The 14,121-nt window shown below is 48.2% G+C and overlaps 1 protein-coding gene across 1 annotated transcript; it reads left to right on the top strand.

Annotated features, from left to right (window-relative positions):
• Positions 1 to 1,215: 1,215 nt before the first annotated feature.
• On the top strand, positions 1,216 to 13,692 carry LOC309576614 (IgGFc-binding protein-like; the record flags this gene model as incomplete). The annotated part of the gene is made up of 16 exons (XM_082288023.1): positions 1,216 to 1,228; positions 1,604 to 1,669; positions 1,927 to 2,171; positions 3,244 to 3,527; positions 5,310 to 5,465; positions 7,556 to 8,063; positions 8,413 to 8,977; positions 9,129 to 9,328; positions 9,430 to 9,810; positions 10,170 to 10,456; positions 10,857 to 11,128; positions 11,673 to 11,822; positions 12,417 to 12,676; positions 13,052 to 13,077; positions 13,289 to 13,381; positions 13,656 to 13,692. 16 exons carry the CDS (start codon positions 1,216 to 1,218, stop codon positions 13,690 to 13,692), a joined length of 3,543 nt encoding a protein of 1,180 aa, XP_082144149.1.
• Between the last annotated feature and the right edge of the window lie 429 nt (positions 13,693 to 14,121).

The following is a 14,121-nucleotide window of genomic DNA, read 5'->3' as shown; positions in this document are numbered from 1 at the left end:
ATTGGACTCCTCTGTAGACTCCAGACCACTAATTCTCATAAATCATTTATAAGTCAGAGAAATAGAGGATGATGTTTTTTGCAGTCCTCACCTTATTACAGAATATATGTTCCTTTAGCTGAGGGGGAGCTAAGAAAACTGTTATAACCTCATCTTGTTGATTTCTATTTTTAGCAATAAAACAGAGAGATTAGTTTGAAAACATGCTTAGAGAAATGGTCTTGTGTTTGCCTAAACATCTCTGATGCAGGAATCACTTTGTGTCCTGCCTAGGTGATTTTTGAGGCTGTCCGAGGACTGACAGAGTATGGGGATACAGCACTGGACAATGTGAGAGTAAGGGATGGACCCTGTGGTAAGTCTGTGTTTGCACCTGAGTCAATGCTACTTCCTCATCTCTGTTTAAGCTGTTGACCATTACTCTATTCCATATATAGTGTAGCAACACCTCAGAACTTCGAACCACAAAAGAGAAATGGCAAGAACTTTACACCTCACTTCATTTAAATGTTATGTGTTTTGCTGTAATTTCTTCCTAAATCTTTCCTCATCACCTCAAACATCTAAGACAAGCTATCCCTTTCTCTGCAAATGTGACCTTTTTCACCAGGTCCAGCAAAATTTAGCTTCACTTCTAAGTCTGAAGTGCGTCTCTAAACCTAGACAAGGCTATGCACATTGACCTTGGATTCCAGATTAAATGGTCTAATTGGCATTTGACAGCAAATATCAGTTCATGCAAGCTCATTAAATACATGGTACAACCATATGTCACAAAATGAAATAACAACAAGTCAATAACACTGAGTGGCACTGCAAGCTTTGACTACAAATCAGCAATTTGAGCTTGATCTCTGACCCTGTAACAGATCAGCCAAGACTGGCACAAGCTGTGCACAGCCGGAATCCATTTTTACTGACAAGCATGTAATACCTACAAAATGTGAATTGAAAGAAATTTGCTGAAAAACTTACAGAAAGTTTCATTAGGTCTTAATAGGTGTTGTTCTCTGTGAAATACTACTCATATAATGACATGACACGTTTCAAATTTACACTACCTGCGACAAAGATTTCCTTCAGGTCCTCATCCTCTGATCATATGATTTTACTTAAAATTCTGTGAAAAAGACTTGGGGCCTTATTTTGTTTGAGGGCTAGGGAGAGCCAGTTCTTCATTTTCCCAGTTGCATTAGCACATGATTCAGCCACAGGATGGTGCACAAAGGTAACTCTGAGAGACAAGAGCTTCTGTGCTCATCTCACTCTCATACCTGCCAACACTCACTGACAGCAGGACCTTCATGTGTCTTAACATACACCAGAGGGAGTCACATACCCAATTGTAACTGCACTTCCAGCTCCCGAGAAGAGCCCTAGCTCAGTCACTGTGATCAAACTAACAATCAGATGAGCTTTCCTAGGAGCTAAAAAGACCCCTACATCCCCGATTTTAAACACAGGCAGTTCTACTTGCTTCACAGAAGAACTTCTAACTTTATGCTGGTGAAGAGTAAGTGAAATTCCTGTATATTGGTGAGTAAATAGTGTTCACCCTGTAATGTTAAAGCTCATTGTATTGCTTTGTCTTTTCCACTAACAGAAGCTGTCCCTACACCTGTACCACCAACACCTACACCAACAGAACCTACACCACCTCCAGTGACAGGTAATTTTAGCCAATTACATATACTACTCAACGGGTTGTAGGACACTTACGTTTTTTACTAGCAGTACTACTTCTTCAGTTAATTTCTATGGGTGTTTGTCTATGACATTGCTTTATGGCATACAAATCAGCCTTTTCTGTTTCAGTTCTTCCACATACAATCTACAAAATGAGAGTGATTGTGCGGTGGGAAAACACAATGAGGTGGGCTTTTGGGATGTGTCTGTATGTTAATAAGAACTTTTTCCTGTCTCCAGAAGCTATTTGCAGTATACATGGGGATCCTCACTACAACACCTTTGACAAGCAGCGTCATGACTTCATGGGCACCTGCACCTACACCCTCTCCAAGCTGTGTGAGAGCAACAGCTCCCTGCCTTACTTCAACGTGGAAGCGGCCAATGAGCACAGGGGAGGCAACACCCGCGTGTCCTATGTCCAGTACGTGGATATCGATGTCTATGGCTACAGGATCAACCTTGGTCAAAAAAGAGCTGTTAAGGTAAGGTAGGAGCCTGCTGTCTATCATTTGTAACTCATAGCATGAATGAAGAAACTGTTGTACAGTGACTACAAATTCCCAGCATCTGTAGAGTAATATTTAGAGGGCAGTCAAATGCTTAGGAGCAGGAGTAATGTGTAGTTCTTGAACATGGGAATTTCAAAACTGAAAGCATAGGCTAAAATTCTGTGCTCTATTGTTGAAAGGTGGGCTTAGAGCTGACACTCCAGATGGGGTTGGTGGGCTAGACTACCTTTCTAACCTGCTCCCCATGCTCAAGTTAGGCATGTAACAGGGAGAAAAGAGGTTCTGAATTAGCTGAGTTCATCCTGGTAGTCATTTCCCAATCCTGTGTAGTGGCCTGTAACACTGAACACTTCTCATTGATTTCTACTTATTCTACCTCACTGTTAACTTCATTTAACACCTGGCCTTTGCCATAAAGCAGGGCCAGGTGGGAGTCCTGGAGTGACAATCTGATGACTCTCCTTACACTGATTGTACACTTGGCAAGTTATTGCATCCTAGGACTCCTTTATGGATCCTTTCCATAAAGGGTCAAGACGGTAGAAATGGTTGAGCCAAACCCACAGGAAATGAACAGGTCACCTTGCTTCATTACCACCCTTCTTATAAGAAAATACTACAGTGATTTAAAACAGGCAAAGGTTTGAAGGTACGCTGAAACCTTTCCCATCTGGTCTTAGAGACATAGAGAACTCATATGTCCTCATTTGTCCAACAGCCTCTCTCTTATACCTTTCCCCTCCATTTACAGATTTTACTATAAAAAAGAATAGGTCTGTAGGCAGTTGATGTAGACAGACCATGCTAAGTCTTGAGCTTTTGCCAGCTGTGTCTGGCTCACCAAGACCACACTTGTAAGCTATGTTGTAGACACATTGTTACGGCCTCAAGCCCTAGATTGTGTGGCCATATACACTGCTCTTGGTAAGTAATACTAGCACCGAGTGAGTTCTTACTGCTCACTGTGTCAATACAGGAATCTAAGAGGATCACCTTTAAAAATACTTCTTTTCAAGTGCTTACAAGTCCTTCTCTGTGCCTGCAGGTCAATGGAGTCAGCCAGGTGGTCCCTGTGACCTTGGCCCCGGGTGTCAGTATTTCCTTCAGTGGACAGTATGTTGTGGTTACTACTGACTTTGGCCTGAAAGTCAAGTTTGATGGAAATCACAGAGCAGAAATCACTCTTCCCAGTACCTATATGTCTAAAGTCTGTGGAATATGTGGAAATTACAACGGGCACAAAGCAGATGACTTTCTCAACCCAGATGGAGAGATGGAACCAAACTCAACCAGCCTTGGCAACAGTTGGCAGGTTTACAATGACTCCAGGTAGGACTCCAGCCAGGATGTCAGGTCTTACCTGTTGGCTATGCAATGACCAGTGTTTTATGCAACTGTTGCATGGGGGTCAAAAATGTCAGACACACATGGGATAAAATCTATTCTTGTCAGTGTACTTACTTTACCCATCTGGGTAAAGTTTCACAGAAAATTTAACTGTGCTTAAAAGAGAAAATTTGTTAGAATCCTAGAATTGTTTAGGTTGGAAAAGACCCTTAATGTCATTGAGTTCAACAGCTAACCCAGCACTGTCATATCCATGGACAAACCATGTCCCCAAATGCCACACTCAGGCATCTTTTCAATACCTCCAGGGATGGTGACTCCACCACTTCCCTGGGCAGCCTGTTCCAATGCTCAACAATCTTTTTGGAGAAGAAATTTTTCTTAATATCTAATCTAAGCCTCCCCTGGTGCAACTTGAGGCCATTTCCTCTCACCCTGTCACCTGGAAAAAAGACTGTCCCCCATCTCACTACAACCTCCTTTCAGGGAGCTGCAGAGAGCAAGGAGATGTCCCCTGAGCCTTCCCCTCCTCAGGCCTAACAACCTCAATTTCCTCAGCCACTCCTCATAAGGCTTGTGCTCCAGACCCTTCACCAGCTCCGTTGCCCTTATGTGTCTTTCTGGTAGTGAGAGGCCCAAAACTGAACGTAGGAATCAAGGTGTGGCCTGAAGAGTGCCAAGGACAGGGGAGCAATCCCTTCCTTCTTCCCCCTTCAAATCTTACTGCACATATGCTTTGTGCCCAAAGAGAGTCCAGCTGGGGTGAGGGAGTTGTTTTTGTTCCCTCACATCATAACGTTTTCTCAAGAAAAGCTCAGGCTTCTGCTGGGCTCAGGCAGCCAGTACCATCCCTGTGGCCTCACCATGGGGAAGGGCTTTGTCCCTGTTGCTCAGGACTGGATCCTGCCAGGTGCTGGGCACTGCACACACAGCACCCATATCTTCACATCACATACTCTTCTGGGCCTGAGTTTTAGGGTTACTTACACATTGGGGTTTTCAGGAACAGCAGCCAATTAAATCAGAAAAAAATATGGTTTTGTTCATGTCTCCATAAGTGGTCTCTTTAGGCACCCTGATGCAAGCCAGGGCACACAGCTGCAAGCAAACAACGTTCCCATACAAGAAATACTGCCTTTCTCATTTGCTTTGCTTTGCTGATAGGAGAGAAAGGTCTTGGGGGCTGCTTTTGTCCCCTACTGCTGTTTGAGCAAACAGAAAGAAAGAGTATGTTAATTACAGACACAGGCCAGACAGAGAGAATGATCTGTGAGTTTTAGCACTGACTTGGCTAAATTCCTGTTTTACATTTAAATTTAAATATTAGTATTTGAATGAAACACTGAAGGTGCCCACTAAGAATTCAGTTACTGTGCTAATACTTGAAAATACTGTTTTAACTCTTCTAAGATACTTGACTTGTTCTTAATTATTTCCCAATATGTTACTAAATAACGATAGGAGTTGAACTTTGCTTTCACTTTCTAATTCCCCTTCCATGTAAACATCCTGACTTATCAGAAAGCCAAAAATAAATACCTGGGTTTTGTCCAGGCCTCTCAAATACTATCAGGTTGAGATAATTTTAAAATCTGAATCTCTATCCCAAGAGTTTGAACCAGAGGGATTAGAAATATGTCATGTTTAGTCTGGGAAGAGACCTGTGATTTTGGTAGATGTGATTTCAAAAGCATCTCAGGTGCTAGTGAATCCCAAGTTGATCTGTTAAGTTTTCCACATCTTTTTTCTTTTTTTCCACATTAGGTGCTCACCAGATGATGGCCATACTCCAAACTGCACTGATGATGAAAAACACATGATTCAAAGCAATGCCTACTGTGGCCTGATCACAGATCCAAATGGTCCATTCCAGAACTGCCACTCATTAGTTGATCCACAGAGTTATTTTGAAGATTGCCAGTATGATCTCTGTGAACTTCATTTGAACAATGCAGCCCTCTGTGAAAGCCTACAGGCTTATGCAGATGTGTGCCAAGCTGCAGGAGTCTGGCTGGCACCATGGAGAAATGCAACCTTCTGCCGTATGTATCAAAGATTGCTAAAAATTGCCACTTGTCAGGAGGGTATAATGAGGATTTCCTGAAGGCAGAGCATTACAACACTGTTTTGAATTCATCTAACACTGAGAATCTTGACTGATCAGGCCAAAGATTTCAGGGTTATATGTAGTTCCTCAGTTTGATTTCTTTGGGAAGATGCTAGTGAAAATAGTTCAGCTGCTTTGAATGAAAGGAAAAAATACCACCTAATCCATCTTAAAATAGAAGGGAGACCTTGCCATTGAATTTCTCTCTGCAAAGAGAGCAGGATGAAGGAGGAACACATCTGACAAGCTGAGCAGCAGATCTGGGAAAAAGGGAGGAGAGTGTTGTTATCACTATCAGTGGCACAGACTCCCACATGTATAAGAGAGTAGGGAGTGCTGACCATTCTTCCCTATTGGATGTGGAGGAAAGCATCAGAGTGTCCTGTGTAAGCGTAGTCATTCATGGTTTCAGATGGGAGAGGAGGCAGCATGGATAGGCAGCCTGGAATTAAAGGCCAGGACAGAAGTCAAAAGTCTGTGCAATGGAGATTGTAACAATGCTACTGAGGGTGGAGAAGGCAGGGAGAATAGGGACGAGATGGAAGAGACAGAAATGCACAGAGGCACAAGACATAAGGTGTCAAGTATTGAAGTAATAGATGTCTGTGCTAGGGAGTAAATAGGAATAATGACCCTTCTTTTTTTAGTATTAGTAAAGAGTAAATAAAGAACATTTCTCAAGAATTCAGGCATATAAGAAAAAACATCCATATTATTTTTAGAACAAAATTTAAATACCGTCTGAAATGCCTGAACAGATCTGTTCCCACCAGAAACAAATAAAAGAAACAGGAAATAGTATTTCAGTGACTCATGTGCCTTCTGTGTTGAAAGAGGTGGGGAGACTAAAAAGCTTGTCGGAAAACACTGGAATTACTGAAGCCTAATTTCTTTTCTGACTTTTGTTTCACATTTGACTTCAGTCTCTATCTGGAGTGATTTCTTGGCTGGGGATGCTACTAAGGCTTTCCCTCCTAGAGGTTCCATGGTTTCTAAGCAGGAGTGAGCTGTCTCTTCATTTCTTCTTTCTGCTGAAAGAGTTTGCAGGATCTCTTCTCCTTGCCTTGTGCCGATTTCATTTAATGAACCTGTATATATTTTTACCTTCTGCCAACCTCACCAACTTATTTCCTGTAGATCACCTGGTTCAAATTAAGTGAGAGGATGGGCAAAGAAATGTACAATGTCAATGTATTATCTCTGTCTCCTTAGAAAAGCAAGCTAAAGACAGAGTGAGAAAATATGTCATTAAAAATTGTTCCACTTCACATAAACATCTAGAAGCTGAAAAAACAGTGCTTAGGAAGCTTCAGTTCTCAGACCTTCTCATCAGAATATTGCAGTGTTTAAAAGCATCTAATTACAAAAGAGAATGTCATGCACGTAGCAAAATATAAAAATAGAATAGAGCACTTCTACATCCTGATTATTGAACAAACCTTAAAGACCTCAGCGAAGTGAGAAAATAAGAGTTAAGACATTATAACATGACTGGAATTAAATATCAGAACTATAAACTAAAAATAGCACATCTAGGACAAATAGCTAACATGACACTGATATCCTATGTCCAATGCAAGAATTCAAGAAATCATCTTCATGTCCTAGGAAATGCTCTCTCTGAGTAAAAGTATAGACAGCCGAATCTCAAAAGACATTCAGGTGTGGTAAGACAACAAAGACATGCCTGAGAATGCTGCTAATCCCAAGATTCACAAACATTTCAAAAGAAATCAGAATATGATATTAAACAAACCCAAATACTGAGTAATTTAAAAATATTAATATATATCTTTATCTTTTGTTACACAGCATTGGCCTGTCCATCCAACAGTCACTACGAGCCCTGTGCTGCAGCCTGCCCTGCCACCTGTGTGGACCCAACGGCTCCTGTTACCTGCAGCCTGCCGTGCGTGGAGGGCTGTGTGTGTGACAGTGGGTACCTGCTCTACAATGACCGCTGTGTGCCCAGCCAGCAGTGTGGGTGCTGGCACAATGGGCAGCACTACCCCGTGGGCTCTGAGTTCTGGACGGACGACACCTGCTCCTCCAAGTGCACGTGTCCTGCACGGGGAAGCAAAGTCCAGTGCTTCAATGCCTCCTGCCCTGAGGGCCTGTACTGTGGGGTGCAGAACGGGAAACCTGTGTGCCTCGAACACTCCTACGGCATCTGCCACGTCCACGGAGACCCCCACTACAAAACCTTTGACAAGGTGACGCACAACTTCATGGGCAACTGCACCTACACGCTGGCCAAAGTGTGCTCCAACATCACCTCCCTGCCCTACTTCAACGTGGAGGCCAAGAACGAGCACCGTGGCAACACCCGAGTGTCCTACGTGCGTGAAGTGGTGGTTGAGGTGTACAGACAGCGCATTGTCATCCTCAAGCAGCAGAAGAGCCACGTGCTGGTAGGCAGTGGGGCTGGCATGAGCATGATGTGGCTACAAGGCAGGGCTGGCTTCTCTTGGCGGGGCCTGGCACGTACCAGGTGGGAGTGGGCTCCCCTGAAGGCACTGGGTCGCTTTGTTTTCCCCTTCAGGAGAGGCTGGGGGAGGAAGAGGCAAATGGGAATCATGGGCCATGTTGAGCAGAGTGCAGAACACAGCACACAGCTCTGCGAGTCCCAGGGGTGTGGGGGTGTGAGGACATCCCAGGCAGCTGTTTGCCGTGCCGGGGCCGGCAGCTGCTTTCCCTGGGCAGGAGCAGCCAGGAAGGCCGGGGACAGGCTCGGGGCCCACTGGGGTGTGTGTCCCGTAGGTGAACGACGTGCGCCAGACGTTGCCGGTGAGTGCAGCGGGAGGGGCCATCACGGTGAGCAAGAGTGGTCGCTACATTGTCCTGGAGACAGACTTCAACCTCAGAGTGTCCTACGACACTGACCACTCGGTAGAGCTGAAGGTGCCCACCACCTACTTCAACCTGACCTGTGGCATGTGTGGGAACTTCAACAACCGCAGAGACGACGAATACATGATGCCCAACGGGCAGCAAGCCGCAGACTCCAATGCGCTGGGGGAGAGCTGGCAGGTCCCAGACAGTGACCCCTCCTGCGGTGTCCCCGTCCCCTCCCCACCCTGCAGTGCAGAAGAGGAGAAGCTCTACAGGTCCGACCGGTTCTGTGGCATACTGACAACCAGGCCTAGCTCTTTTGAGACTTGCCACGGCGTGATCAACCCCCAGGACTACTTTGACACCTGCTTGTATGACCTGTGTGCCCTGAATGGTGGCCAGGAGTTCCTGTGTGCTGCTCTGGAGGCCTATGCTGACGCGTGCCAGGCAGCTGGTGTGACTTTGCTTCCCTGGAGGAATGCTACCTTCTGCCGTGAGTACCTGCTTTGCCATTGCCAAAAGGGAAATGGGCCACACCCTGTGCTCTGAACATCTGGCCAAAGCGAGTCTTTGGTCTTCCCCTTCCCACAAGGCTGTCCGTGGTTGAAGCCTTGCTGGTCCTAATTTTCCCCTTCCCATTGCAGCCCTTCAGTGTCCCCCCAACAGCTACTATGACCCCTGCATGACCGGCTGTCCTGCCACCTGTGCTGACCGACAAGCCCCACAGAACTGCTCCAAGCCTTGTGTGGAGGGCTGTGCGTGTAGCTCTGGTTTCCTCCTGAGTGGAGACACCTGTGTGCCCGAGGCCAACTGTGGCTGCCTCTTTGAGGGCAACTACTACACTGTGAGTGAAAACCCTGCCCTGGTTTGCACCCCTGCCAGAGCACTCCCCTGCCTGTACCTTCCTGCCTCATATGCTGAGGTTTGGTGTTTCCCCGCCTGCAGGAAGGCGAATACTCAGTGAATGAGAACTGCACTCGCCGGTGCCGGTGTGAAGCCAAAGGCCAGATGGTTTGCTCTGCCTTGTCCTGTGGCGAGGATGAGGTCTGCAAGATCCAGGATGGCCAGAGGGGCTGTTACCCAGCCAGCACTGCCCTCTGCCACATCTACGGTGACCCACATTACAGCACCTTTGATGGGAAGCTCCACCACTTCCAGGGCTCCTGCAACTACACGGTGGTGACGGGCTGTGACAACTCCTCCATCGGGTTCAGTGTCACCACCCGCAACAAACATCGCGGCAGCCAGAGCTGGACAGCTCTGAACTCTGTGGCACTGTCCCTCGAAGGCCTCCACATTGCACTGCGCGAGCACAAGGCCGTCTACGTAAGCCCTTCATTTCTACATCTGGAAACACCAGATGCCCTGGACACCCTTAAATCCCCCTCTGTCCCCAGGGAGAGCTTGCTATTCCCTGAGCCTGCTGCATGACCATAGAAGAGCATGGCAGGGCTCTGAGAGGGGCAGATATGGCTGCTCGTTCAGACACAGATTCTTGGTTACTTTCTTGAGCTTCTGGTGTCCCATCTGTACAGTTGCTGCTGCCCTCATAGGCCTGGGCAGGGTTTCTCATGCCAGCAGTGCTTCTGGCTCACTGGCACTGGCACTACCCCAGTGAGGAACCATGACCTCTCAGCAGAGGGCACCTCTTTATGCTTCTGTCTCCCTCTGTCCCCCTTCTCCAGATCAACGGTGCTCCGGTCTCCCTGCCTGCTTCTCCTGTTCCCGGTGTGACCATTTCCCTGAGCAGCTCCTACGTACGGGTTTCTACCAAGCTGGGCCTGCAGCTGCAGTTCAATGGGGACCATGAGCTCCTAGTGAAGGTGTCTGAGAAGTACAAGGGCAAACTCTGTGGGCTGTGTGGGACATACACTGGGAGCCAGCAGGACGACTTCATGCGACCCGATGGGGTGGTTGTGCCTGACTTCAATGACTTTGGAGCCAGCTGGATGGTGCCGGATGAGGAGTGGCTGTGAGTCCTTGTTCCACCATGCAGATGAAGGGAGTGTGGGAGAGGGGAGCTATGAAGGGCATCAAGACGCGGAGGGTTGGTGATGGCAAGCATGGGGCAAGGGAGAAGAGGCAGGTTCCTGACCCCAGGGAGAGTGGGCCAAGCCTGGGCAGGATGCTTTTCCTAAGCTGCTTGGATCACAACTGCCTCAGTCACTTGTTTCTGTCCACATGAAACCAGGGATGGCAGTGGTACCTGTGGGCCTTGTGTTCCGCCCTTCCAAGTGACAGCTATGGGTACCTGTCTTAGTGAGGGAGCTGGACTGCAGAAGCTGAGGTTTTGGCTGGGGAGAAGGTCAGGAAATGCAGTGGCTGCTGTCAACAGGCTGCAGGGAACTCAGGGCCGTCTGTCTGCTTTGTAGGTGCGACCCATCCATCAGTCCACCTGCATCCTGCTCCCCTGATGAAGAGGAGGCAGCTAACAAGCAGTGTTCAATCCTCACACACCTCGGTGGCCCGTTCCAGCCTTGCCATGCAGTTCTGTCACCCAAGACATACTTTGAGAGCTGTGTCTATGACCAGTGTGCCACGGGTGGCAGCACAGAGCAGCTCTGCAATGACCTGGGGGCCTATGCTGCAGCCTGTGCTGAGGCAGGCATTGCTCTGGGAGACTGGAGTGCTGGCACTGTTTGTGGTAAGTCTTCTGTCAACCTCCTTTGATTTCCTTGAATCTCAGAGTCAAGGAATGGGGCAGTTCTGGTGCAGGCTTCCCCACGTATCACTAACCACTTTGCTGGGCTAGCCCGTGTGTAAAGAGACTCTTCCGGACAGGTGGAATCCCTGTCCTGCGCTTCCTTTGCAATGGTGTGGGGGTGTTTGGGAAGCGTGCAACATCCCCATTTGGGAATAAATCCCCCTTATTAATCATACCTTATCCACTTCTCTTTCACTCTGTTTCGTCCACCAGCTCCTACAACCTCACCCCCCTTGCCAGGCACTACAACGCGGCCTCCACATACAACAACATCACAGTCACCTGGGACAAGCACAGGTACTGTTGTCTCCCATCCGTGTTTCTTAGTGGCTGTGCTAAGCACTTCCCCTTGGCTGGCCACCCTTGCCTGTCCACGGGCATGCCACGGATGTACATGGATGTACCTGAGCCCTGCTGGACACCAGGAAAAGGTGGCCGCACCCTCACTCTACAATTTCTGCTTTCCTTTCTGCACCATGTTCAGCTCCACCAACTGACTGCAATTTTGCCTGCACATTTGACAAGGACCTCTGTGGGTGGGTCCAGGCAGATTCCAGCAGCATTGACTGGATAAGGAACAAAGGCCCAACGCCCACGCCAAATACCGGCCCCTCGTCTGACCACACAACAGGAGGTAGGAACAGCAATCAGGACACTGGCAGAGGGGTGTCCCAGGGAAGATGGCAACAAAATTCTACAAGCGAACACAGGCCACATCTTTCCTGGCCTTCCTCCAGAGCAGCTCACCCAGTGTTGCCAAGGGCCAGAGGCTCCCTTTGGGAGGATTTCCGGCCCTGGCAATCAGGCCGTGCTACCCGCAGAGCAGGCGAGGACCTGCCATGCAGGGGAGAATGTAATGCACAGCTGGATGACCTGTCTATCTCTCAGGAAGAGGAATGGGTCTGTGTCTCTGTTACGAGATACTGGCTTTTCCAGAAGCCAGAGATGAGGGTCCTCCAAATCTGCAGAGTCATGTGAAGACTGTGGCAATGCTTTGGGGGTGTTGCCATTGCCCAGTCCAAGGCCTACAGCTGCCATGGCCCTGAGAGCACATTCATAGAGGCATTTGGGTCTGGGGAGGGTTGTGAAGGAGCTGTGCTTGCTCCCCCCTCCTTTAGCCTGCCTGAAACTGCAGCTGCGGTGCTCCCAGAATGGTGCTTGGGTTGTCCCTGGCTGCTTTGGGTAGCTCTGGTGCATCTGTGACAGTGTGGCTCGTGCTTTGTTTCAGAGGGCTACTACATCTTCCTGCAAGGGACTGCTGATGCTCTCCCCGGCTTTGTGGCTCACCTAGTCAGTCCGGCATGTAGCTGGGAAGGAACACTCTGCTTCCGCTTCTGGTACCACATGTACGGAACTGCTGAAACAATGGCCCTGCGGGTGTATGTGCAGAAGGGTGATGAGCTAGTGCTCGTCTGGCAAGAAGTTGGGAACCATGGAGACAGGTGGCACTTGGGACAGGTCACGGTGCAGACCACAGGAAACATGCAGGTAAGGCCACAGGCTCTCACTGCCACCTCAGAGGAACCATGCTTTCTAATGGCTCTTCACACATGCAGCAGGAGCTAATGCTGGGAACCATTCCTTCCCTCAGATTTTGCTGGAGGGAGAATGGGGTGAAGATGAGCGGAGCAACGTAGCATTGGATGATCTCTCCGTTGAAAAGGGATCCTGTGCAGGTACAAGGCTTGGCTTGGGGAAGGGCAGCTTGAGACATGTCACCGACTGAGGTGGCAGGCTGTGCTAGAGGCAGGAGCACAGCTTGTTTCTGGGCACAGAGGCAGACTGTGCCCGAGTCAGCTTTCCTCTGGGCAGCTGGAACTATGGCAATGCCTGCAGTCACTGTTTTAGTTCATGTGTTACAAGGCCCACAGGCAAGACATTGGCCACAGGTACTGAAGTGCCTTACCTGCTATTGTCACTCAGCTAAGCTGGTGGCAGAGCCCTTGAGTGGGACGGCTCTGCCTGAGATGGCACTCTTCAATCCCTGTCCTGGGCATGCCTGGGCATGATGTTGGGTACTTCAGAAGGGTGAGGGAATCAGCTGCCTGCAACAAAACTCCCCTGTTGGTGCACATCTCCTCTAACTCTCTCTTGTGCTAGGTCCGCCAACACCAACACCCACGAGGCCTGTGCCAGGCACCACAACACAGCCTGTACTCACCACCTCACCAACCAGACCCACTCCCACATCAGGTACTGCCACCTCCCATCCCCATCAGATTCTGCTTGTTGAAACTTCTCATTTTGCTTCCTCCAGTGCCCACTATTCAGGATGGAGTGTCTGTACTGAAGGGGGGTGTGTCTCCTCCTATATCCCAGCTCTGCTGGTGGTAGCATTTTTGCAGAGGCATAACAGTGCCATCTCTGCCCTGTGTCTCTTAGGTCAGCGTGTTGGGTTTTTCAGGAAGGGTGGGCTAGCTGCTTGCAACAAAGGCCCATGTTGACACATTCCTCTATCTCTCCATAGGTCCACTTCCTACAACACCCTCTACCCCACTTCCTAACATTACAACACAGACAACACCAAGACCACCACCAACAACACCTGGGATGACCTCAGGTACTGCTATTATTGGTAGAGTTCTGAGTCCTCTTCAAAACCCATACTGGGTATATGGTGCATTTGCATTTAAGGGCTGTTATTTGATTGATTTCAGTCTCCCTCGATATTAAGACACACATAGAATCCTCTTCCCTTTCTAAGGGTTTGTGCGGCACAGCTGTGCTTCTAGCATGAAGGTGTTTGAGTAGCTTTGAACTGTATGTCTGTTAAAATTAATACTATGATGATACAGATCTATAATAACTCTGCTTGTCCATAAAGCCAATAGACCACTCATGAACCAGATGCTCTTTGAGCAAAGTGAGCTGGGGAGAAGAGGCAGCAGGAGGTGCTAAACTGAAAGTTTCCTCTGGTCTTTCCACTGTCAGGC

The sequence above is a fragment of the Coloeus monedula genome (assembly GCF_965178545.1).
Source record: "Coloeus monedula genome assembly, chromosome: 10".
Lineage (NCBI taxonomy): Eukaryota > Metazoa > Chordata > Aves > Passeriformes > Corvidae > Coloeus > Coloeus monedula.
Note: the sequence above shows the minus strand (reverse complement) of the source record. Positions and strands in the feature narration are given on the sequence as shown.